We start from the raw sequence: 25,874 nt of genomic DNA on the forward strand, positions 1-25,874 counted from the left end.
TAGACTTTGTTGCTAAAAGGGTAAATGGGACTTTAAATTCACTTTAGAAATATAAATTTATCTCTCGACAATACAACTTAGACTAGTTAAAACTCTTATTTTACCGTTTTTTACTTATTGCAGTACTATCTACTCTTTTTAGTTAAAAAGTTAATCACTCTTGACTACACTATGGGAAAATTCTTTTAATAAGTGCACAAGATTTGTGTTAAATTTACAAAGAAGAGGGCATATCTCAAAACATGACAAGTTCATTCTGGCTAGTAATTTATTTGACTACCTTAAACTCCAATCTTTTATTTACTTATTTAAAATTAAAAATAAACTCTGCCCATATTCGATTTTAATTCTTCCCATAGTTTAAATATTATAAAAAGCTTGCATCATAGAACCAAATCTATGAAGATTCACTTGGGCTTTCAGGCATAAAGCTTTCAACTTTTTTGCAAACGATACTTGATTTGATCAAACTAACTCAACATAGTCTTGATGCTATTCTCTTTTTCTTTTCTCTTTTATACATTTCATTTATATCTACTTCTCTCCATTCATATTCCACTATGTTAATATCATACAAATATTGTTTATTAATAATTATTTTTTGTATTACATTTTGTAACCATTTTGTTATTTAATTAGTTTTTATTTTTCTACTCATCGTAAGCCAAGCTCTATTGTGAAAATGTTTTTTGATATTATATCTATTCATTCAATACTATTGAAAAATTTGAGACAGGAATGCTTCTAATAAAAACCAGAATTACTTTAATGAGAAAAATTTTTAAGGCTAAAATCTCCAAATAAAATTTATTATTTGATTTAATATGAATAATTAAAAAGCTGGCAAACTTGCTAAATATGGTCTGTACATATACAAACAAACCCCAAACCTATTTTATTCATTTATGGATCAGAAGCCCATTTCTTGAATAAGCTTCTACAAAAGTGAAAGAGAAAAATTACAATGCTTATAAAAAAGGAATTTCGTTGAACAATGATGTCAATAATTTTCCTTTTCTGTGGTGGATACCAGGAAGTGGAGGAGTTCCCCCTGAGCACTGCAGCTCTATAGAGCTTATTGTATTCCTTCCTGGCTCCATTTGGGGAGCTCGCAACATGTGTTTGAATTGAGCCCCTGGTGTGACTGTGTTCTTCCAATGAAAAATTCCATTTGAATGGATTCAGGACCAAATTCATGGTCGCTAAGATTCGATCCTGCCCCAGACCTTCCATTGATGAACCGGTCCTCTTAGGCGACTGCACAAAAGTCCAGAGGAGATGGTGGGAATCAAACCCATGACTATATGATCTCCTACTGGAGAGTCTAGCTCCTTAACCACTTGGCTACCATGTTCGCCCGGTTAATAAATTATATGAAGCTTTATTTTTTTATTTTTTTTTTACGAGGGTTTGCAACAGCAGAGGTTATATCAACCCTCGGGGTGCCGGTGTTTTTGAAAAAAAGCCCATTTGCAAGTATGTCGGGTTCGAATCCAGTGGCCCTGCATTCAAACCCGGGATCTTTACCTTACAGTGATGAGCGCCGTGTCAACGCCTAAACCATTGCGGCCACCGACACCCCTCATGAAACTTTATTGTATGCAAGACTCAACGAATGAGCAAATGATGGTATTTTACAGCATACTTCACAATGTGTCCATGCTCACCAATATAGTAAATTTACATCTGTTAAAAAAACGCCAAAAATGCTTTTGTTGTAGGTTTCTGCTCAGTTATAGTTAGGTTATCTGGGTGTCCTATAAAAATGGTCATAGCAATCAATGCTCTTCTGATGGTACTAAAAGTGCAATATTGTATAAAGAGGGACTGACAACAAGACCCCTGCTTTTCCCTATTTATAAACAATTTAGATGAGGCGATACAAAGTGGTGGGCTAAAAAATCAATATTTTTATGTTTTGCTGATGATTTAGTAATTTTAGCATCCAGCCCCCTGGTACTTCGATTCAAGATAAACTCCTCTGAATCATATGTCATATGTCACGCTATTTGGATTCTGCTTAACTTTAAAAAAATCAAAAGCTATGGTTTTTAGAAATGGAGGACAGCTCACCAAAAATGAAAAATGGTTTTATGAGAAGCACCATAATTTAATCAACAATTTAAGAAAATTAAATGTTAATTCATCATTAACACAGCACCATAATTTAGTATATTAAAACTACCTTGAATGAGACTTTTTCTTAGTAATAAAATTATTGGATAAAATAAACAATATATAAAATTAAAGTGTTTAATATAGGAAAGCACTAGTAAATAATACAACATGTAACAAGATACATAATTAAATATATAAAATAAATTAGTAACAACAGATCAAAGTTGGTTAAAGATCTTTTGATGCAGATGCTATAATTTTTCTTAATTTAACATGCCTGGCTTTCTTAGGTTATGAGACTCACATGTCTTCCACAAGTCTTCCAAACATCTTAATGTCAGCTGTCGTAATAAACAAAATAAAAAAATGTCATGAAAGATACAATGATGAAGATTATGCACAGGATGCCACCGTACAGACTGCAAGCGTTGGAAAGCTTCACAGAATCTGGTGTCTCCACTCTGGCAACGTAGTAGTAGTCCTGGTTGGCAGTTGGCCCGATCACAAAAGGCTGCTGAAGACCACCACTGATGATGTAGGGTGGCGGTGGTTGGTAACACGGCGGGCAAGGCGGACAGTCACTTGACCCAGGCAAATTCTGTTCCTGCAAAAAATCTCATTTGATAATTTTTTTTGTCAGGGATTTTTGTATTCTAAAAATATAAAAAGAAAGTAATTGTAAATTGAATACTTTTATCTTAAGTGAAATGTTATCCATTAGACATTCGTCAGTTATTAATTCAACACTTGAACGTTACAAAGTTCAAAAATCAGGTTAAGTAGATTACTCATTCTATTTGACATATGCTATATTTAAATAATTATGATGCTTACTGCATTTATGCTGGAACGCCGTTCGCCTGAACTATTTGGCTTGGGAATTTCATTTTCAACTCTCAGTGTAGTCTCCATCTGAAATAACTGCCATAATAATTTAGTATTTTATATCAAAAATATAAATTTGAAATATTTTTAATCAATAAAAAACTAAATTAAGTCTTTAGCAAAGCATTCTGTTAAATGATAACAAAAAATATTGAAAGGTGTGAAAAATTTGTTGTAATTTTTATCATAATGCCACAATATAAATCTAGGTTAATAACAAATGATAGAACAATTATTCAAATGTTGTTGTAAATGTTAAATTTACATGCTGTAATTTTCAAATATGCAAATTTAAAATTGATGAAGGGTGTTTGAAAAAATAAAAAACCTAAGGGATTCACGGTGATGTTTTTGTTTAATTATTTGTACATTTTGGGCTTTTGGGCCATCTAAAGCAGTCCAAATAGGTAATTCCTGTTAAGTAAACCCCCCCCTCAACCAATTACATTTCTTCCAATAACTTTAATTAAATGGAGGCAACTTTCACTCAAGCTGGAGTGGGTTTCAATTCTGTTTTTTCCTGGCTGAAAGATGCTTCTACTTACTATTATGATCCAATTATCAACCCTTTTGAAACAGAACACATAAAAAAGTCAATAAACATAGCAAACAACCAAAACAGAAAAATTGGCCAAAATATCTTCATTAAACAAAGACATAAAAAAGGACAACACAGAAGTTGTGAAACCCAATCCTAACGATAAAAAAAGCACAAATTCAATGTAAGCATCAAACAAAACACATAAAAAAGAGACAATACAACAAGCAAGCAAACAACCAAATTACATTGAACTTTTCTTTTTTATACACTTTCAGGAACTTTACTTTCATGTAAAACCATCAGGAGAAAATAGATTATTCCTTCATGATTAAAAAATTTGGTTGAAATGATTGAACACATTTAAAATAACAACTAATTTTTAAAAACTGGCTCAATTTAAATAAAAATTCAACAAGTAGTTTTACACAAGAAATAAATTGCTTCGACGGTGAAACCAAAAATTTGTTCTGTTTTACAAATATGATGAGGTTTTGATATTAATAAATAAACATAAATATAATTACATGATGATTGATCATTTTATTTTTTAAACAAAATTAAATTCAAATTCAAACAAATACATTACAAAAAGACACAATCTTGTAAATATATGTAAAAATGTATGTTGTTACTGGATCATTTGAAGTTTATAAAATAAAATTTGCATACTTACTTTTGAAAATTGTCGATTATTAGAAAATTCCCAGGACAACTGGAACTGCCGGACACCTTTGGGCCATCGAGTGGACTGAAGTCAACCCTCTAACGAAATGTTTTAATTCAATCAATGAATCACCTATATCGACATTTTGTCAGATAAGATTAGTTTTTGACACCTTATCTTTACAGAAATATGCTCTGCTATACCCTGAGAGGGCTAACTTAAATCAATTTGAGTACAAGCATGTTTCGCAAATTTATTAAATTTAAAAGCAACAGATAGAATCTTTTGGGTCATAAAATTTAAAAGTGATTCATACTCTGGCCAGGAATAAAATTGTGGTAACAAGCGAACAATTGACTGTAAAATTGTACCAACTACTAAGAATAGGCCATGCCAGGCTGACACATGGTCCCTTACTTTTATGCCAATGCCCGCATATTGTTAGCACCATGTAAAAATAATAAATGAAAAAATTGCATTTTTAATTTCATTGGTTTACCGTAGCACACTACAAGGCCTACTTTGGAGGCCAAATTTCGAATCCCAACGGACTCGGATCAACCATGTTGTTTTTATGAATTTCTACTTTTGTTAGATACATTCATGTTAAAAAAACAAACAATAATTTTGTGTTTGGGATCTGGTTTCTGGTCAGGTAGAGAAAGTAGACTCTGTGATCACTTGCCAAGTTTTCGGTCTTTATAAGACTATCATCAGGGCCTGAATAAATATTGCAACATTATATTATTTAATGTTAAACTTGGCAAGTGATCACAGAGTCTACTTCTTTCTCTACCTGACCAGAAACCAGATCCTAAACACATTAATCGTCATGGTTGATTCTTTTTCATAAACAAACAATAATTTTGGAATGTTATGTACATTAAGCCTACCTGAGGTTGTAGCAATATTACTCACTTCCATCTCAGCATAGTTGCCTATTAATATTGATATATGACAAAAAGCCTCTGTAACTAAAGTTTATTGCATACTATGGAAATTGGAAAACTAATGGAAAATTGCTCATTATGTACTATCTTTAATTAATAATTCTTTTTATGTAAGGTCTTGGTTAAGATAAAGATTTGGGATGGTAGAGCTCGGTTGCTCAAGTGGTAGAGCAGCAGCTTATTTAGCTGAAGGTCGTGGGCTCGAATCCAGCTCATGACACTTTTTTATCTCAACCAAGACCTTACGTAAAAAGAATAATTAATTGAAAGAAGTAACTTGGTCAATTGACCACTAATATGTAAATGGATTATATACTATGCTTTCCTTTCCTGAAACTCCATTGCAAACCTCCATATATATTACTTAACCTATAATTTTGTTAATGATTTCAAAATTATGAAAATGATATTAACATAGGTGTACTTTCTGCTCAAATGACACACACACGTACAGTGTTGTGCTTATCATTTTTCACAGTCCACCGGCAATTCTAGCTTTTGTAATTTTCAATAAATTACCGGCCTAATCACCCACCGGTGTTGGCAGTTTGGGGTCAGACCACGGTTTTATCTTTCCAGCCGCCGAGGTTGGTTCAAGGGGCTACCAACAGCAAGATTATTTTAGTCTCAATGCAATCAGTCCCTAAACCCATTCACTCTCTCACTCACACTTAAATATACCATTCACTCAGTCAGGATAGTGAAATTCTGCCATCAGCCTTATCACATTACACATCCACTCTTCAACACATGCAAGGGATATTACATTCAATAGAACTACTTTCCTCCAAGAATTGAAACAGGGGATCCAGATACCCAAGCATGATTGTCATATTGGTTGGCATCCTACACGCTCTATACATAGAGCCAAGGAATTGCACCCTTCAACTAAGTGGGACATATTGAGCAACCTTTCTCTACATATTGAAAATATACACTGACTTTGGCCCGTGTCTACGTGTTAATCTCATGGCCTAGCCACCATCTGGTGAGGATGACCCCTCTTCTGTGTCAATGTCAGCAGAGTGGGGGTGGTTAGGCTGGAGATTGGGACGTACCCTAAGCCTTTCATTAACCTCTAGATCGATCTGCCTGGGTACTCGGACAACAACCACTGTTTTGCTGAGATGGTTAGGGTCTCCAATAAGAGCACATCGCTGCATATGTAAATGTTCATTTAAGTATATATATTGTATATATATTTATATTTTACTGGTGCGGTTTTTGAATTAAAGAAAAAAAAAACATTTGTAAGTATGTCGGGTTTGAATGCAGGGTCCCTGGATTTGAACCCAGGACTTTTACCTTACAGTGAAGAGCGCCGTGTCGACGCCTAAACTGTTGCGGCCACTGATGCCCCTGTATATATTATTTTAAAGAATATTGTTAATATTATTAATTCTGTTTGTATGGTTATAAATTCTAAGATTAATTTCAAATCACACTTAAAGTATCTTTTAAATGAAGGAGAAAGCAATTTCTTTATCAGTAATTGAATGAGCTCAATGGTCTCTTGAGATTTCCATATTTTATAACTAAACACTTAACATCTTTCAAACTGTATTTCTCAAACATTCTGCTTATTTGTCAATAAATAATTAAACTAATAAAATATCGATAATTTAAAAATGGACAGATTCGAAGTGAATGAGCAATAATGGGAGGAGAAATAAAGTACCAAAGAAAAATTCAAGTTATATAAGTTCAAAAGTTCTTAAAATTTTGTCCATTGAGCTTGAGTTTGATTCATTGATTCACTAAAGTGATTAAAGTGTTTAAACTGTCCTTTAATGGCACTTTCATCAAAACAATAAAACATCTTCAATATTATATACCTTTATCATTGTTAGCATTGCCTTGTTTGGGAAACTGATAACGAGAAATAAATGGAAAAGGAAGAATAGAGGTAAAATTGAAAAGTCATTTCAGATAGGCGTTTATTAATAATGCCAACTTCCATAAAATATTATGTGGCCGATACAAAAACAAGCAAAATCCATAGTTAACAACACGAAGCGTTTTTTTATTTATTTTCACAGTACTTCTTTCAGTATTAAAAGGCTTACCAAAAATTGAATATAAAAGAAAGAGAAGGTAAGGCTTTCTTAGACTTTTTAAAGAAAATACTATACAACTCTAAGCTATTACTCGTTATTGCATTTTCATCAACTATGTTTCTTCGATGAAATGAAACACAAAGAACAAAATACAACAAAACATAATATTGCACTCCATTACATAAATAATAAAAAATACTGACTAGTTTACAATAAATGTTAACATTTAATATAAAATATGAGAATTAAACAATTCAAATTGGTAACATATTCTTTCCACAAAATACTCTTTTGATTTGTGTTGTTATTTAAACATTAAAACAGTACGCAAAAATCACACCACATGCTGTTGAAACAATTCGAAGGCAGGGGAAAATATTCACAGAACATACTTTGTTATGGAATATTAATTGAAAACCCTGTTCTGCATTTTTCCTTTTTTTATATAAATATAAAGAACGGTTAATATTTTGGACGTATTATTGTAATTCATAATATAGGCGGTACTATGCTCGTGTTTGTTAGATCACAATTGTATTATAAATGTGATCATTAAAATAAATGCTTTGTGCATTTTTCTGTTTGCCTGACTTGATTTATTTGCCGTCGTTTCTCAGCATGTGGTCGTAAGAGATCAATAAAATTAACTGAGACATACACAAATTGAACATGTATTTTATGAAATAATTTTCTCACATCTAGGTGAATATTACAATAGTTGAATAATGACCAACTAAATATTATATGAAAACTAAATTTTAGCAAAACATTAAAATTGAGTCTTGGTGCGTCCAATTTTATTTCCAGCCCATATTGACAATGTTATTTTATTTGTTTCATTAAATAGATATTGATACATATACTAGCTTTTTGACTCTTAGCTTTTTATTTATTAACCGGCATTGCACTAATTGAATACGCTTCCACATTTTTTCCTCAAATTTCATTTTTATTTTTTTTTTACATTACTTATATTATTTACAATGAAATCACAATAAATATAAATTATGAAAACTTCTGGTTATTTATGTGTACAGCAAAATTTTCAAATGAGTGTACCCTATGTTGATCACACTTCTTATCCCAGGATATAAGTATGTATATCACACAAATTCTTCATCTCCCTCGCCGTTTCACCTCTCAGTCAGACCCGTCCGATATGCTTAATGGTTTTGGTGTATATATCATTAACAAAGATATTTTGAAAGTACTGTTTATAGCAAATGATTACAAGGCTTATTTTTTGATTAAAATCTATTTATTTACATTTGTTTTTATATATATCACGTCATGCAAATTGAATGTACAACTCTGATGGCACTTAATCGTTACCTTCACACATTTCTATTTATTATCATTTAGAATGTATCAAAATGACGTTTAAGCAAAAAAATTAACTCTTCTTTTTATTATTGGACGATTTACTCTAGTTAAATAGCATTTCATGTAATAGGTTTTTGATCACTGCTTAAAATAAACAGTTATCAAAATTTAAAAAAAGTGACAATTTTTTTAAAATCCTTTGTACAGATTATTGTGGCACCTATGCATTTTATAAACCTGAGATGCTATTTTTCTTTACAATTATTCATAACAGCATTTTTAACAGATAAGTTCACAACTAAATGGACTGAGTGAAAAATCTGTCACTTACTAAAACCGCTATTAATATAAATAAGTTAACTATGTTCGCATTAATTTACACCTACTTTTTACAAATTTATTTATTGTTCCGATAACTGGAATTTACACGATGAGCCCAGCACGTCACGGGTGGCATGGTGTTTGTCAATTAGAACTTCTATCTCACAAAATATGGCACTGAGGAATTTATAACTAAATCTTAAAAGAAATCAATGAAGCTTTTTTTTCCATACTTGCGGCGCACCTGATTAAACCTTCCCATTAATAATTTGAAACTTGACTCGGTTGCAGTAGCTCCGGCCATGGGAATTGTTGGTGATATCTAAGTACGCCTCCTGTTCAACAAAAATTGGATTCAGATAAGTTTGACTGCACATTTTACTTTAAGCCAATAAGGTTGCCATAATGCAGATTTTGATTTTGCAGAATTTGTAACAGCCTTTACAAAATGTTATGAGACTTGGAATTTATGTGAAAGAGGACGGTAAAGGCCAAAAACCGTTTAACAATTAAAAACTAATAAAAAAGCAGTTTATAATGATTCAGAGTCTAAAATGTTTAGTCAGCCTTCTACTTGACAAATATATTTAATTGAAGGAATATTTTTATTTTTCTCACCATTTCTCAAGGTAATTGAGGAGTGACACTTGAGCGTTCACTTGTTGACCTGATAGGAATTGGAGGTACAACTTCAGTGGTATTCTTTTCCTCAGCTCCATTGTTGTTGTTGTTATTGTTAGTAACGACTGAGCTGCTCCGCCGTCGCCCATTTCCATTTTCCCTAGTTACACTTTTCATATCAAAAAGGCAGGTCTCGGACTCTAAATCAGATTCGCCCTGAGAAAAAAGTACGGACATTTTATAACAACTGATATTCGATATTTGATTTTATAAAGGAAAATGGTTTACTCTTGTTCCAGGATAAGGGGACAGCCGCTCCGAAGTGTCACTCCCACAGCTGCTACTTTCAGAAAGCTCTGTAGTGAATTTCCTGCTGGCTCGAGGTGATGAGGGAGGTCTCCTTGAGCAGATCTGAGACTGGATATGTTCACAGACTCTCCTAAACCTACGGATATTACCTGAAGAAAAAAGAGAAATATGCATTCCTGTGAAATATTATTTTCAAAGCAAACAAGCTAAAAGAAAAAATCAATGATAACCTGTTAGCAATGTAAAAGTGACAGCGAAAAGATACTCTTTGGGAGATGTCGGCTTGGAGACCGAAGAAATGTCTACTTGGAACCTAACTTGTCTCTGAAACATTGCCGCACCTGTTGCTCCTCGTCTGTATTCTACCCTAAAGGACATCGGACTTGAAACAGAATGGCTCAGTTCCGCTATCTAGTTTCAAATAGATTTATTGTGTTAATTGCAATATATGATTGTTTCTATGCTTGCATCTACTCACAGAAAGAAATGCGTGTATTAGATCTGCCTTGACTGAAGCTAACGGTTTCCCTTTCACAAGAACTGTAAGTGTCTCATCTTTTTCGGATGTCATCAAGCTCCCAAACCAAGACTTTTTTGTCAGTTCTGGCGACGACTCAGGAGTCAATCCCACTTCTTCAGTTGATGCTATATTTAACATAACTTCAATAACACATAATTGCTGTTATTAAAATTCAGTCGTTACCTTGAAGTTTTCTCCTGTGGAATCTCGGTGAGCCGAGGAAACTGTTTTTAATGGTTGTCAGTCTTGTCCTCCAGTGGTTAGAGGTGTGAGGAGAGCCAGGTGGTACCAGCACATGGGTTCCTATGAACAAAATGAACTGCTTTTAACATTTACATCCATACAGTTGTAAAAACATTCAAATCATCCCTCAAATTGTTTTGGTGCTATATTATTATAAGTTAGTTATTATAATTAAGCAGCAACTTAATTTATTTACTTATCAGAAACTGTTGGCAATCAATTAACTGTTACTAACAATAATTTTTTTGGTTAAAACTGTTAACCTAACCATTCCCAAAGTTAAAACTGCAGTGCAATTACATAAGAAAATAAAATGATTTGCATAAATTATATTAAAATGTTAGTTTAATTATTTCTGATCATCCTAGTCTGCCAGATTTGTTTTGGCAGTGAAATTTTCTTTGCCTATGTTGACACAGACCAACTAAACATGGTGAAGTGCTGGCAGATAAAACCAGCGATAAAAAGCAGACCAAGATGATCAGAGATGGTTTATATACTTTAATTTTTTTAATCATTAAATTGGAAATGAACAATGAACTGTTAAAATTATATGAAAAGCCGAATGTTGTACACAGTTAGTAAATCCTGTTAGTCATTTTTAATTTACTATTTACTTACTATGAATGAACATTTAGATTACAACTACTGCATGACCAAGACAGGCTCTATAAGAGATTAAGCTGTAATTCAGTTTAAGTTGTATATTTTAAATGTTATCAGTAGTATGAATTGAGCTACCTGCTATAGTAATGGTGGGCGGTTCTGTTGTTTCATTGGGCGCACTTGATCGGTGGTGCAACGGGGATGGGGGCGGGATGACGGGGCTACTGTTCATGACCTGGATGGCGGCTGGAGCTGCGACACTCACAGGCCTGGCTGAGTGTATCGGCGAGCTCTGGTGGTTTGCATGGTGTGTGCTACTCGAACTCGCCCTGAAATCAAATCTTTTGCTAAAGTCAATGACTTCTTGTCAGTTCCTTGATTCTCTCACCTTTGTGGAATCTGTATGCTGGTGGGTGACGGTGGCTGGAGTGATGAGTTAGAATTGCTGGAAGTGTTACTACCCCTTCTGTTTTGATGTCTATTTCTTAAATTAAACACACAAAAAAAAATAATTAGGTTCAAAATTTGTTCAAAGTAATAGTGAAGGTGATTTAACTTACTGAAGTGGTTGTCTTCTTGGTGTGATAGGTGATCCTTCTGATATCTGAGCATATTGAAGAGATTTTGCCCCATTGATACAAGTATCGATTCTCTTTCTCGGTGGGTCACTCGATTCCGCTCTCACCCTCGCCACTACCTGTTCTGCTTCATCTTCTAGTGCAGGTCTTCTTCTTTTCCTTTCTAGTAATAAAAAATAAATCACCTTCTCTGTGTTGTGGCTGAAACACAAATAAAACATTATAACGACCAAATCAAATATTCTTTAATATATATATTTTTTCTTTGTATTACTTTGGATTTAACAACTCCTGTATAAGTTTATCTCTTTCTTTGAAACACCCTAAACTCGTAATGGCTTGTAGGACATCGGTATCCATATCCGCTACTGAAGGTATAATGTGTGTCTGGACGACTTCCATCATTGGCAGCTCGAGTTCCAGTTCTCCCTTGCCACCCGCTGTCACCCAGGGATGCCTGTTGATATCTGCAAGCTTTGTACAGAAATTAGAAACGGAAATCAATTTTGCTAAGCATGATCGACTTACTGTGAGCCTTTTTTCCGGGTTGACTTCAATCATTCCGCGTAACAGGTTCTGACAATCAGGAGGTACAAAATGAGGTATGTGGAACACACCTCTTTTGACTTTTTCTAAAAGTTGACGGAGATTGTCGTCATCAAAGGGAAGCGCACCGACAAGCAGTGCATACAGGATCACCCCACATGACCAAACGTCTGCTCTTCTTCCATCATATTTCTCTCCCTATTAAAATTGAAATCGCAAGTTTTTTTAAATTCAAAATGTTTCTTTTGTCAAGTAAAATTAATGAAAACACATATTGTTTATTTGGGACATGTCTAAGAAATAAAAAGAATATTTCAGTAATAACTGGGCAAATAACTGAAAATTAAAATTAATTATCATTCAAGATAATTTTGCCCATTTAGAAATATGATTTATTAAGCAAACACGCCCTAGATACTTTAAAAAAAAAAACAAATATGGTGTTTGACCAATTTACTTGGATATTATTATAAAATAAATAAGGAAAATGTATAGATCTTAATCTTACAGTCCTTGGTAATGTTAGGACTGAGTCAATCTTAAAAGAAATTTCAGATCGCCTGTAAAAAACTTAAATATGTCAATCTGTGAATATATTTATGATTGCTTTACCCTGATGATGACCTAAAAATAAGTCGAAGCTTGGTAGTATCATCTGAATTTTCTTTTTTCTTGAAGACTATACCTTGATCTAGAGCAGTGGTTCCCAAACTTTTTTGACCCATGGACCCCTTTTTACAGTCAAAAATTGCCCACGGACCCCCAAATTAAAAAGCCACAAAAATGCATAATATAAAAATTACATGCCTAGAGATTAGTGACTGTTAATCGATAATTATTCAGATATCGTGAGATGCGGTCTGGTGTGGTGTAGGTTTCAAAAAAACATTTTAAGAACATAAAAATTACAAATTAAAAAAAAGTTTTGTTGAAGAAGTATTTTTGAAATTATAAATTATAAATATATATAAATTAACAATGTTTTCTTATATTTCGACCTTCATTTTTCCTTCTTGAAGGTGGGATAATAGGTCATCTCAAAAAAACCACAACCAGTTTTTATCCACAATGTTTCGGATTTCTTTTAATCCTTCCTCAGGTGAGTTGGTATGGTATGGTGGAAAGGATGCTAGGAAGCGGGGTTTGTATTCCCCAGGCACTGCAGCCTTCTGGCTTATTGTACCTTTCTAGTTCCTTAGTTCAGTCAATAGACTCAATCCTTCTTCTTAGAAGTACAGGTCATTGACTGTTGCTGCTACAATTTCATTCCCTAAGTCTTTTCCGTACATTAGGTTAAACCTCCATTGAGCTGTTGCTTCGCATTCGAAGATGATATGAGTGGCTGTTTCCTCCTCCTCATTACATAATCTGCAAATGGGTCATTGCTGTACATACCCATGTTGTGTAGATGTTTTCTCAGATACCAGTGACCGGTTAGTAGTCCTATCACTCCTCTGAGTTTGGCCCTCTCCAATTGTAGCAGTGTTTTTGCCAGTGTCAGTGAGGGTTGTTTCATCATACGTTTACTATGTCTAGCACGGCTAGAGTTTATCCATTTTACCTTTTGTTTTGCTTGGATCCATTCTGCGATGGAGGATTCTATATTTGTTTTTGTTATTCCAAGGATAGGTTCGGGGCCTATGTATGGTCTTGCAGATCCTCCTCTGGCCAGTCTGTCTGCTTTCTCATTACCCAAAATTCCCCTGTGCCCTGGCACCCAAGATATCATCAGGTTGTTGTGTTTCCCCAGGTTTTGGAGATTTTGTATGCATTCACTGACTAGTTTTGATGTGATTCTTTTACATGCTAATGCTTTAATAGCTGCTTGGCTGTCGATCTTAAGAGGATTTTTTTGTCAGTGCAACCTCTTTTAAGATTTTCTAGGGCACAAGCATTGATGGCATGTATTTCTGCTTTTAAGACCGAGGTGTACTTCCCTAATGAGTTTGATTGCTCATGTTTTGGGCTTGAACAGAAAATTCCTGATCTGGTTCCTTCGTTTGTTTTGGGGCCATCTGTGTACGATATCATTGTATCTGATGCTCTCCTGTGTTCTTCCTCTCCTTTACAGTCCGTTGAGACTTTATAGGAAGTTGTGAAGATTGTTTCCGGGATCATTTAATCAGTCTCCATTTCTAATAATGGGTGTCTGATTTTGTTGATTATGGTTGTATGCCCGAATTGTTTGGTTCCTTTCAAATTTAATTGTTTCTGGAGCCTAAATGAGCTTTTCCTAGCATCTCCTTGTATAAATATTTCCAGTGGTAGGTTTAGCAAAGTTTCTAATGCGCTTGTAGGGGTTGTTCTCATTGCCCCTGTGATACATAGGTTTGCTAGTCTTTGTATGCTGCCTAATGTTCAGGTAGCTACTTTTTGTTGAGCTTTGTTCTACCAAATTAGTAATCCATAGGTTATTCTGGGTCTTATTACTGTCGTGTATAGCCTCAGGTGAGTTAACGCCTGTATATATAAATTATAATATTAATTACTTTTGTTTAAAATTAAAATACAAAAAAATTAATGACTTGGATGAACGTGATGAGATGTTATGAGAGTATAATTTCTAATCGGTTTCTTTCTTTTATGATGAGGTTCATAACGACACTAAATCCACGTTCTACCAAATAGAAAGACGAGAAAGCAGTCAACAACTTCTTTATAATAACCCATAATGCAGGATATAAAATTTTTTGTAACTAGAATTTGTGGTATCCTTGTTCAAACATTGGTTTAAGTTTCTCATTTGTGGATATTACAATAAGCTGCTCCTGAATTAGTATGGATTCCTCTGTGTTTGGGATATGAGTTTGTCCACATGCAAAAGGGTTCAAAACCCAGTCGGGAATATCCAAGTGAAGAATGTCTTCTAATCTTTGGTTCAGGTCAGTATGAAGAGCTGTTAAGTGTTGAGTAGAGAAAGCAAATCATCTCTAATTTGCAATTTCGAAAGATTTGGAAACTGAGAGCATTCTCCTCTTCCCAAGTTTGTTTGTAAAGAAAAAGTTTTGCAACAAACGCAGATATTACGCTTTTAGTTTTGATTAAATTTAATTGGTCACCTTGTAGTTTCGTTAAATTTGGCAAATAAATCAGACATATAGGCTATGTCATTTTTTGAGTTAATTAAATTGTGTCGCACATCATTGTCTTTGGTTTCCAGGAATTCCAACACTGAATCAAAAAGTGCATAAAATCGATTTAAACATGCACTTTTAGATAACCAACATACTTCTATTTTATATTATATTATTTTATATTAAACCTTGCGCGAACCCCTGACGTTGTACAGAGACCCCCAAATCAATTTTAATTTTCCACAGACCCTTGGGAACCACTGATCTAGAGTGTTTGAAAAAGTGGCCGATATTTCCCACATTGAAAATTAGTTTTGATTGAAATTCTCCCAGAAAATTCAATTATTTGAATCTTGTACTATTAATAATGAAATGCCATGAGTCTGATACAGTGAACCCCCATTAGGATAACTTTATGTTTCATAATTTTTGTACCAAAATCATAAAAGAAGTTAAAATTATCAAAGAAAATTTGCATTTTTTGGACAACAAATGACATTATTTTTAATTTCACAATGTTTTAACTTAATATAGGTCATACCCTTATAACTTCCGGACAGGCATAGTGCGGTGAGCCGCAACTGGTCTCGAGCATACTCCCTCCAGGCTGCAGCGAAGCCATCCCAAAGTCGGCTATCTTGATATTGTTTTTCTCATCTAGGAGCAGGTTTTCTGGCTTGAGATCGCGATGGCTGGAGAGGAAAAAGACAATTTAATTATTCTCGGACAAAAATAATTAATTTTGTTTGAAGGGCAGTTTTTTTTAAACTGCCAAAACTAACTTTTGTTAGTAATGCTTATGTTTAACAATATTAATCATTTACTAACAATGTTTAGTCTGAAAAATAAATTCAGTGCAATTCTTTAGTAAATTATGTAAATTTGTTCATTAAGAAAATGTGATGGTGGTTTAAAAAAAAATACTTAAAGAAAAAATACATAAGTGGTACAGCTATTGGATGATAAACTATGTCTGAATAATTACTAAAAGCGAAAATGGGCGGACCAAAAATGTATTCGTAACGTTCAAATTATTAAAAAGACTAATTAGAAAAATTAAACCGGTCCTCGGCCCCAATAAAATTTTACAAAGCTTTCAATTCCTTGCTTTATGTACAGACTTACGATAAATCCCACCTGATTAAAAATTTATTAACAAGGGCTTTGTAAAACGGCTGTCGGATCGATTCGCGCATTAATGAACACGACGTGGGATCGACGAAGCACGCATGAGAAATGAGCTTGAGTGGGTTCGGGATTTGATGACCAAATTTGGGGTATTGCTGCGGTTTTCGGACGTGCTTCGCCTATAAATTACCTCCTGAGGGCCTGATACAACCAGGAAATCGTTGTTATTACTGTCTACCGTTTATTTTACAACAATCGTCTGCGGTAAAAGATCGAACAGATTATATCTTAATTGCTTCAAGGCGAAGGGTTATTTTTGAGGCAATTGAAAGCCCCATAGAATCCGGTCAACGATATGAAAATTCGTCCTCTTTTCACTTTTGATCTGGCCGGAAGCGTTTATGCTTCATGATTTTTGTACATTATAAGTCCTCCTAAAGTGTCAGCCTGTTGTGGCACAGTACAAGGCATAGTTCAATCGATCAAAAAATAACAAAAAAAAAAAAAAATGGTTCATAAATAAATAAACGGCTCACCATATTGAATGGCTATGGCAAAAATCCAAGGCGGAAATTATTTGTCTAAAAAATCTTCTGGCTTCTTTTGGCGTCAGTCTCCCTTTTTTAACTAAATAGTCGAACAATTCGCCACCTGACACGTGTTCCAAAACTAAATATCTGAAACAAAATTAAATTCAGTTAATAAGAGGGGTATTATTTTTTTTACTTCATTTATTTATATGTACTGTATATGTAGTATATACAACCAGCAGATTAGATTTCTTTTAGTAAGTGTATCATTACTAGAGGAAGCGACACAGTGGCAGCAGCTTTGGATCAATCCTTCAAGAGGTCTCTGAACCATATTCCCTTCAGTCGTCTACGGGGTAATTGTGGGGAATGGAGTAGTTAGTGTTATAATTTACTGTGAAAACGTCTGATATATGTTTTGATGGATGAAAAAATCTTTCTTTTACAGGGTTCGCAACAGCAGAGGTCATATAAACACTCAGGGTGGCGGTTTTTTTGGAAAACTATGTCGGGTTCAAATGCGGGGCCGCGGGATTCGAACCCGGGACTTTTCCTTACAGTGATGAGCGCTGTGTCAATGGGTCGCGGCCACCGACGCCCCCAGTGTGCTATTGTTTACATGGGGCAGAAACATTTAGTCATAAAATCTTGATGAAAATTTTGTAATCTTGAATATTGATTCAATTGAAATTTGGCCAATCCGTAAATTTGGCACTCCTATAACCAAATAGGTTGAATGGATATGTGTATGTCGAAAGTTTTGATTTTAATGATAATTTTGATAGTCGGTTCATTTAAAATCGTTTGTTAAGTGTGTTGTTTTAATCTGTGCGGATTCTAAGTTAATCTTCTGTCAAGAAAAAGCCCTAAATAGGTAACTTTGTCGGATTCAGGAAAGGTTAGTTGTAGAAGTATACGGGATAAATCTCACACCGGGCGTAAAGGCGTTTTGTGCCATTGAGGGGTTAAACTTTACTTTCCAAAGTACTTTACTTTTTTCAATTGTTGTCATGTGGTTTTATAACATAAGACATGTAGTAGAGTGGTGATTTGTTATCTGCGAAAGTGGCGGTAAGTGCATTCTGATTTGTGGGCATGTCAGAAGTAGAAATTGTGTACAACAGCGCAGCGAGTATTGACCCTTGCGGCACACCTGGAAGTACTTCTTTCATTGGTTGCGAAAAATCTCTCCTTGAGATATGATTTTACGATCAGATAAAAGGCTTTTAATTTGTATAATTAGTCCCTCCCCAAGTAAATAAGCCTGTGAAACATTTAAAAACTCTCCAGTCGCGTACATTTTCTGCTCGAGACATGAAGCAATGGGCTCAAAACAACTGCCCATCCCTCATCATGCATCACCTACTTAATCCAAAGCTTTAAAACAAAATATTTTCAAAATTAATTTTAATTGGTTATTATTTGTTGGTAAAATCTTTCAAACTGAGTAACAAACAGAAAAGGATGACTAATTGAAGCCGGAATATAAAATATGTCGGTGCTTTATCGAAAACGATGTGGCTACTCAAAAGTCATTTATGTTTAAAACGGATGGAACTTTGATTTCCCACTCGGGGAAAATTGTTTTTACGAATTTAACGCTATCCAGAGAGGTTCATATTTTATTTAATCGGAGCCGGGCCCGTTTCTCGAATCATTCTCCTTGGCAGATTTTATTTCTAAGGCTGTCGCCTTTCCGTGATTCTTGTTAAAATTTACTTATACCCAATCAACCCGAACCCGCTGGAAATGCAAATTAAATTCACTCCACTCTTAAAATATTAAATTGAATAAGGCTAAAATCTGACGATACTCACAAATACTTTTTATTTTCATAAACGTCCGAAAGACCGAGTACATGTGGGTGGTCTATTAGTTTCATAATTGCTATCTCCCTCTCAACCTGAAAAAAAAACAAAAACAAAAAACGTTAAATGTTATAATAAAAAGTCATTTTTTTTATTACACACTATTTTTATTTGTGGTGTTTAGTCACTGTTAGCCAAAGATTATTTGGAGATAATATTGGAAAGTAATTTATAAAATCAATTGTTTAAATTGTCTGGCAATTGTATAAATTCATTTTGTTTAATCTAAAATTTTCTAGCATTGTATAAATTCATTTTTTTCACATTCTACATCTATTTGTAAAATTTAAACAGTGATTATTCGGAGATCGTGAGATGCGGTCTGGTGTGGCGTAGGTTTTAGAAAAACATTTTCTTTATCGTGGCAACGCTTCGATCTTTATTGAGATCATCTTCAGGCTCAAAGTGTTTGTTTTCTGTGTAGATGTGTCATTCTTGTGCGTCGTGTTGACCCTGTGGCACCCTTTGAGCCCTGAAGATGATCTCAATAAAGATCGAAACGTTGGCATAATAAAGAAAATGTTTTTCTAAAACCTACGTCACACCAGACCGCATCTCACGATCTCCGAATAATCATCGACTACCGTCACTAATCACCACAAATTTAAACAATGATTATAAATCCCAGGCCGTGAAGATGAACTCAATAAAGGTCGAAACGTTGGCATGATAAAGAAAATGTTTTTCTAAAACCTACGTCGTCACACCAGACCGCACCTCACGATTTTTTTACGAGGGTTCGCAACAGCAGAGGCTATGTAAAGCCTCGGGGTGCCGGTGTTTTTGAAAAAATTTGTAAGTATGTCGGGTTCGAATGCAGGACCGCTGGATTCGAACTCCGGACCTTTACCTTACAAGTCTTTACCTTCGTATCAACGCCTAAACCGTAAAAAAGAAAATGGTTGTTTAACTCCCCCCTTCTAGGAATATCGAGTACTCTGGGGTGAGTTTGTGGTGTCCGGAGAGAAAATAAGTTATTAGCAAGAATGGAGTGGGTTTTTTTTGGGCATTGACCTATTGTCCTAAGCCACGTGAATAATTGTTTAATTGGTCATTTACAGCAGTCGCAAACTACAACCAGTTCAAAGTCAGGCCTGACATGATAGCTATGTTCTTGTTTTTGTACCCTTTATTCAGGTTGAGTTGAGTACATATCTCGATTGCGTGGACCTCAGTTTGGAAGATACTGGTGTATTTTCCCATGGGTTCTGAGTATTTGCTTCCAGGACCAAATACTCCTGCTCCTGTACCTTCTTGTGTTCTAAATACATCTGTGTACGAAAGGATGGTGCCATTCTTAAAGGAGGTGTGTTTACCTCTCGTTCCCATTCTTTTTTGGCACCTAGATTTATTTGGAAGTTTTGATTAAATTCAAACATGCTGTTCATGTCGTCTCTTAGAGCCATGAGTATCGGATGGTCTATCATTATTTTGTTGCTATCTCTCCATTTTAGTTTTATTCCTGTTGGAGGTTTCTCGTGGTGTAGGCTTAGAAAAACATTCTCATTGTCCTGAACACTATCACACGACATACAACAGTGACACATATCCACAGAAAACACACACTTTTTGCCCTGAAGATAATCTCAATAAAGAAAATGTTTTTCGAAACCAACATCACTTCAGACTGCATCTCACGATCTCTAAATAATCATAACTTAACGGTCACTAAATATTAATTAGTAATTATTAGCGTGAAAGGAAGGGTTTGTTTAACCCCCACCTTAAGGTGTAACGAGTATTTTGGGGAAGTGAATTCTCCTCTATGTTTGTATAGGCTGTTGCGTTTATGTTAATTTATTAGAATGATTGTAATTTATGTGTTTATGTTAGAATAAATTAATTTATTAGCGTGAAAGGAAGGGGTTGAGAATGTAATTTATTAGCGTGAACTGAAGGTGTTGTTACCCCACCCCAAGGAATATCGAGTACTCTGGTGGAGTGATTGTGACCAGACTTCTGTGTTTGTGGTGATGCATTTATGTTTATTTCTATTCTGTAATGGGCAATCTGAGGTACAAATGAGAGCCTATCATTTTAAAATTTCGATGTTTTCGAGTTTTCATATAAAATCAGAGAGTCAGTAACAGATGTGAGAAGCTCAAATGGCGGTTGGAATATACGCGTGAACGATCATAAAAATAAATAAAAACATGCAGAGAGCCCGCGATGACCACAGATATTTGTCGGCCCCTAAACGTCCGATATTATTATTATAATCTACAACAATTAATTACGGTTTTTAGTTGAGATAAAAAAGTCAATGGCACGAGCGGGATTCGAACCCACGATCTTCGGCTAGATACGCTGCTGCTCTACCACTTGAGCTATCGTGACCTCGATCCAAGCAGCGGCGTATCAAGCCGAAGATCGTGGGTTCGGATCCCGCTCGTGCCATTGACTTTTTTATCTCAACTAAAAACCTTAATTAATTGTTATATATTAATTTGTCAAGCGGACCACGAAATTAGTGATTTGAATGATATCTACTTTCTTTTGAGAGCCGACATAAGCAACCAAGGGGTGAATGATGGAGTACAAAAAATTGAAACGGGGTCGATCAAATCCTCCATACATCATACAAAAAGCATTCGTCAACTGTCAAATAGCCAGATAAATTGGATTTGTCACAGAGAAACGCCGCATACACAAGATAAGTGAAAAAAAGCATGTAGAGAAGTTTAACAGCATAACATCGCCTTGTAACACGCCAGTCGCCCCTTCCTTCAAAGTGATGAACGATTCATCAAAAGAACCGATACCTGCAGAAAAGTTTTAAACAGGCGATATCCGGCTTTTGGTGAATAGGAAGAAACTTCTGTTCAAAAAGACAACGCTCGGTTGCACAAAGCGAAAACTTTCCGCTGCTGATGGAATCGAGCTTTAACCCACCCTGACCTTGCTCCTTCAGACTACCAGTTCCGAGCAATGGCCCACTTCAGCAACTTTCATAGTTTCGTACATGGAAAGACGTAAAAAGTGGTGTAAAAGACTCTTTTAAATCAAACTCCAAGGAATCGTTCAGCCAGATTTACAACCCCTATGGAGATTAACGATCCAGTAGTAAAATTAATTTATTGGAAATGTAAATGAAATTTAACTGTAACTTTTGAATCGTTCAGTTTAAAGGGTAACAGAAAGTTTTGACTCTGTCAGACACCTTGAATGTTTAATACAGACGAGTATCTTTGCTGAATTGGTACAAAACCGCTCGTACAAATCGATTAGAAATCGTCTTTTCGGATATCTCGCTCTAATCGCCGTCAAGTCGGAGAAGTTTCCGACATTTTGCCAACGAGATTAACAGGATTAATCTTGTATTATCCTTTAGAAACGTGACATCCATAAAAGCCAAGTTGATGCGGGTAGAAAGAAAGGTAAAGCAATCAAGCGGCCGCCGACGAGGCGAACCCCAGGGAAAATTTGACAGCCGGATAAATCCAATCTTTCAGCAAAACCCGGCTGAAGATTTGGCCCTTTTACAAAAGATGCTGCAGAAGTGGACTTTTATGCCTAAAAAAAGCCTAAAAAGTGAAATTTCTAACAACAGGCCTAACTCAAATATTAACACAACGCCCATCAAACCTTCAAATATGATTTGCCTAACATTTCCTAGTCTTTTTAAAAAGATTGAACAACACACTCAGTCCACCATTCATCATTTCTATTTCGATGAGAGGTCGCTATGATTTTAGCACGATTAGTAATATGGTAAAGCCCAGCAAATATTCTTTCTTTAACATAAATAATATTAAGTTTTTGGTATTTTCCTATTTTAGGCGCTTTTATGCGAGAGTTTTTTTTCTTCAGAAAAATATTTTTCTATATTCCACAACATTTCGGCCATTGAACAGCCATTTTCATGTGAATATTTATTCTTTATAAGCAAAGCAGTTTTATGTCCTATTAATCGTTAATTAGAAGATAGATTAAAATTGTTATTAGCACAACTATCTGCTGATCAGTCAATGTTAAAAACCTTATTTTTCTCCATTACAGTTCATAGTCCGATTGACCAATTAACATTTTTTAATTAATTAATATTTATGAAAAGTATTGGTTAAGATAAAAAAGTCAGTGTCAAGAGCGGGATTCGAACCCATGACCTTCGCCTAAATATGCCGCTACTCTACCACTTGAGCTATCGTGAAGTGAGGTGAGATGGGAAGTTAGTGTCCGAGCGGATCAAAGCACGATAGCTCAAGTGGTAGAGTAGGGGCGTATTTAGCCGAAGGTCGTGGGTTCGAATCCCGCTCGTGACACTGACTTTTTATCTTAACCAACACCTTTCATAAATATTACTTATTTTTTTCGTTATTCTCATTCCTAAATCACACTAACCTCTGAACCACATATCCTCCTACAGACCCTTCAGCCTTTTCCTGCAATGTCGAAAATCATCAAAAGACTCCTTTTAAAGCGATTAATTCCCATCTTAGATACTTACAAAATTCATCCTTTCACCAATTCGGCTTCCGTCCACATCATTATACGATCCAACAAGATTTCAGAGTTATCAACAATATCTCTTCTGCTCTTGAAAACAAAGAGTATTGCTCGGGTGCGTTCCTAGACAAGCTTTTGGCACCCGGGCATGCTTTATAAACTTAAACGCTTCCTACATATTCCTTATTATTTTGTCCTGATATCTTATGTAACACACCACTACGTCAGAGTGAGATCGTCGAAAATTAGACAAATACAAGCCGGCATCCCACAAGGAAGCATTCTTGGTCCCATCATATCATCTATACTGCTGACCTACCTGCACACCCCAATGCCATCATCACCACCTTCGCCGACGATTTTGTTACATAATTCGTATCCTATCCAAGCTACCTCCAATATCTAGGAACTTGAGCTTATCGAAAACTGGTGAAAAAAGTGGAGGACAAGAATGAAGGAAGAAAAATGTACTCAGTGTTCGTTCACAATGAAAAAAACAGTCTGTCCCACCACTGTACATCAACAACAAAGAGGTACCGACTTCCATTCAATTCAAATATGGGCAACTACGAAGACTTCAAGGACCGAAATCCATCTTGATCGTCAACTCTAAACTAACCTTTTCCATCACTTTACTGCGACCACGTTGTACGGAGTGAAACTGCGGGATTCTACCAAGCCATCCAACACCAAGCGCAGCCAATCCTTCCAATCAAAAGTTCTCAGACAAATCGTCAAAGCTCCTTACTAGTAAGATGAATAAGTAAGTTTCCACCGTGCATCTGTTACGGCCGTCCCCATTTTATTCCGGTGTTGTGTGGAGGTTCGTAGTGACAAGTCGTAGTAGAAAAACCTCTCATCGCCCCATTTCATCGTACGCCAAGGGATTTTAGGGAAATTATAATGTTCATTTCGGACTGGTTCACAGGAGTTCTGGGCTACTTGGGCTTATGGAAAAAATCGGGGAAACTATTGTTCCTCGGTCTTGACAATGCCGGTAAAACTACACTTCTACATAGACTGAAGGATGACAGGCTTGCCCAGCACGTGCCAACACTTCACCCAACATCAGAAGAATTGTCCATTGGAAATATTAGATTCACTACTTTTGACCTTGGTAGCCATACTCAAGCAAGGAGAGTCTGGAAAGATTATTTTCCAGCTGTCGATGCCATTGTGTTTTTGGTGGACGCTTGCGACAGAGTCAGTCTCCCAGAGAGCAAAGCCGAGCTTAATGCCCTGCTAACTGATGAATCGCTTATGAATTGTCCTGTACTCGTTCTTGGAAATAAAATCGACCTCCTTGGGGCAGAATCGGAAGACGAGCTGAGAAACTTTCTCAACCTTTTCGGACAGACAACTGGCAAGAGCAAAGTTCCACGAAGTGAATTGCCCGGTCGTCCTTTAGAATTATTTATGTGCTCTGTGCTCAAGAGGCAAGGTTATGGCGAAGGTTTCCGTTGGCTAGCACAGTATATCGACTGATCAATTCCAACCTATCCATCGTTTACAATTGCAGTTTTTGCAAAAGGCAACATCCGCTCGGCATCTAATAAAAAGGGCCCTCCAACATTAAATCATTGTCGTATTCATCTTACTGGTCTGCTGCCCTAACAACATCAGCCACTATCCTCTATCAAAAGTGATGATCAATATTCAATTAAAGTCTTCCGAGACTGCCTGTAATACTCACACACACCAAATAATACGGACTTGATTGAATTTTGTGTTTTTAAATGAAATTACAGGATTTAAAACAAACATAGTTCAAAATATGTGTCTTTTTGTGTATTTTCCTTATTAGTCACTAACCTCACTATCCACAACGCCCTCGAAATTCATCTAACTCGAAACTTATCCAAGATACCTCCAATATCAAAGAACACCTGGAGCTTGTCAAAGACTGACGCAAAAAGTAGATGGTTAGGGTTATTATTAGCCGTTAAAAACGTGTAGAGAGGTGTATTTAAAAAAATCATTGACTTTTAAATGGTTATTACATTATTATTTTTATTTAGGCGTAGTATATTGCCCTGAGGAAGGGCAAATATAGAGCCGAAAGCTTGGCAACTGTATAATACAGTGTATGATTCATTGAAGGACCACATACCCAATAACATCCCAAACCAGATTATAATCAAAGTTGGTCGATAACTGAACAACCTCGTCAAAAGAGTGGAAGACAAGACTGAATGAAGAAAAATGTACTCAGTGTACGAACATCCATTCATGTCAAATACCTAAGACTATATCTAGACCGCAGACTGATGTGGACCCCAACAACACTTAAAAGACAACAACTTCTACACTAAACTGATTACTATCAAGACATCCAACACCCAGCGCGTCTAAACCTTCCAATCAAAAGTTCTCAAGACAAATCGTCAAAGCTCCGTACTAGACACTAACCTCACTATCCACAACGACCTCAAAATTCCTTTTGTCAACGAACTGGTCTGCTCCCGATTCTACATGTTTCAACCAACCTCTCGATCCATCCTAACCGTACTGCTTGAGCCTTCTCCACACATTCCTATCCCGAGAAC

General features: G+C 35.5%; 2 protein-coding genes and 1 pseudogene across 7 annotated transcripts in view; 1 reads left to right on the top strand and 2 right to left on the bottom strand.

The window, feature by feature from the left end:
- Positions 1–2,257: 2,257 nt before the first annotated feature.
- On the bottom strand, positions 2,258–4,325 carry LOC112127739. 2 transcript variants are annotated; one of them, XM_024229128.1, is made up of 4 exons: positions 4,218–4,325; positions 2,953–3,039; positions 2,535–2,722; positions 2,258–2,459 (listed from the first exon to the last, which is right to left on the bottom strand). In XM_024229128.1, the coding sequence occupies exons 2-4, from the start codon at positions 3,028–3,030 to the stop codon at positions 2,456–2,458; spliced, it is 270 nt and encodes an 89-aa protein (XP_024084896.1). In that variant the 5' UTR covers positions 3,031–3,039; positions 4,218–4,325; the 3' UTR covers positions 2,258–2,455. The 2 variants fall into 2 exon arrangements, with proteins under 2 accessions (XP_024084896.1, XP_024084895.1); XM_024229127.1 differs by having other exon boundaries at positions 2,258–2,722; positions 4,218–4,322.
- A 2,753-nt stretch (positions 4,326–7,078) lies between these two features.
- LOC106667745 (serine/threonine-protein kinase BRSK2) overlaps positions 7,079–25,874 on the bottom strand; it is a 107,359-nt gene continuing 88,563 nt past the window's right edge. The window contains exons 3-16 of one of the 5 annotated variants that reach the window (XM_014395884.2): positions 18,832–18,917; positions 17,021–17,161; positions 15,898–16,048; positions 12,265–12,480; positions 12,011–12,210; positions 11,719–11,937; positions 11,547–11,642; positions 11,294–11,487; positions 10,493–10,612; positions 10,268–10,449; positions 10,020–10,200; positions 9,769–9,938; positions 9,478–9,696; positions 7,079–9,194 (exon numbers count right to left, since the gene is read on the bottom strand). In XM_014395884.2, coding sequence (XP_014251370.1) covers positions 9,484–9,696; positions 9,769–9,938; positions 10,020–10,200; positions 10,268–10,449; positions 10,493–10,612; positions 11,294–11,487; positions 11,547–11,642; positions 11,719–11,937; positions 12,011–12,210; positions 12,265–12,480; positions 15,898–16,048; positions 17,021–17,161; positions 18,832–18,917 — 2,169 coding nt within the window. In that variant the 3' untranslated portion in view covers positions 7,079–9,194; positions 9,478–9,483. Of the gene's footprint in view, positions 9,195–9,477; positions 9,697–9,768; positions 9,939–10,019; positions 10,201–10,267; positions 10,450–10,492; positions 10,613–11,293; positions 11,506–11,546; positions 11,643–11,718; positions 11,938–12,010; positions 12,211–12,264; positions 12,481–15,897; positions 16,049–17,020; positions 17,162–18,831; positions 18,918–25,874 lie in introns of all 5 variants that reach the window. The other 4 variants (XM_014395883.2, XM_024229119.1, XM_024229121.1 and 1 more) reach the window with 4 other exon arrangements.
- LOC106667746 lies at positions 24,159–25,047 on the top strand (annotated as a pseudogene).

The sequence above is a fragment of the Cimex lectularius genome, unplaced genomic scaffold (genome assembly GCF_000648675.2).
Source record: "Cimex lectularius strain Harlan isolate CLEC.00 unplaced genomic scaffold, Clec_2.1 scaffold200, whole genome shotgun sequence".
Lineage (NCBI taxonomy): Eukaryota > Metazoa > Arthropoda > Insecta > Hemiptera > Cimicidae > Cimex > Cimex lectularius.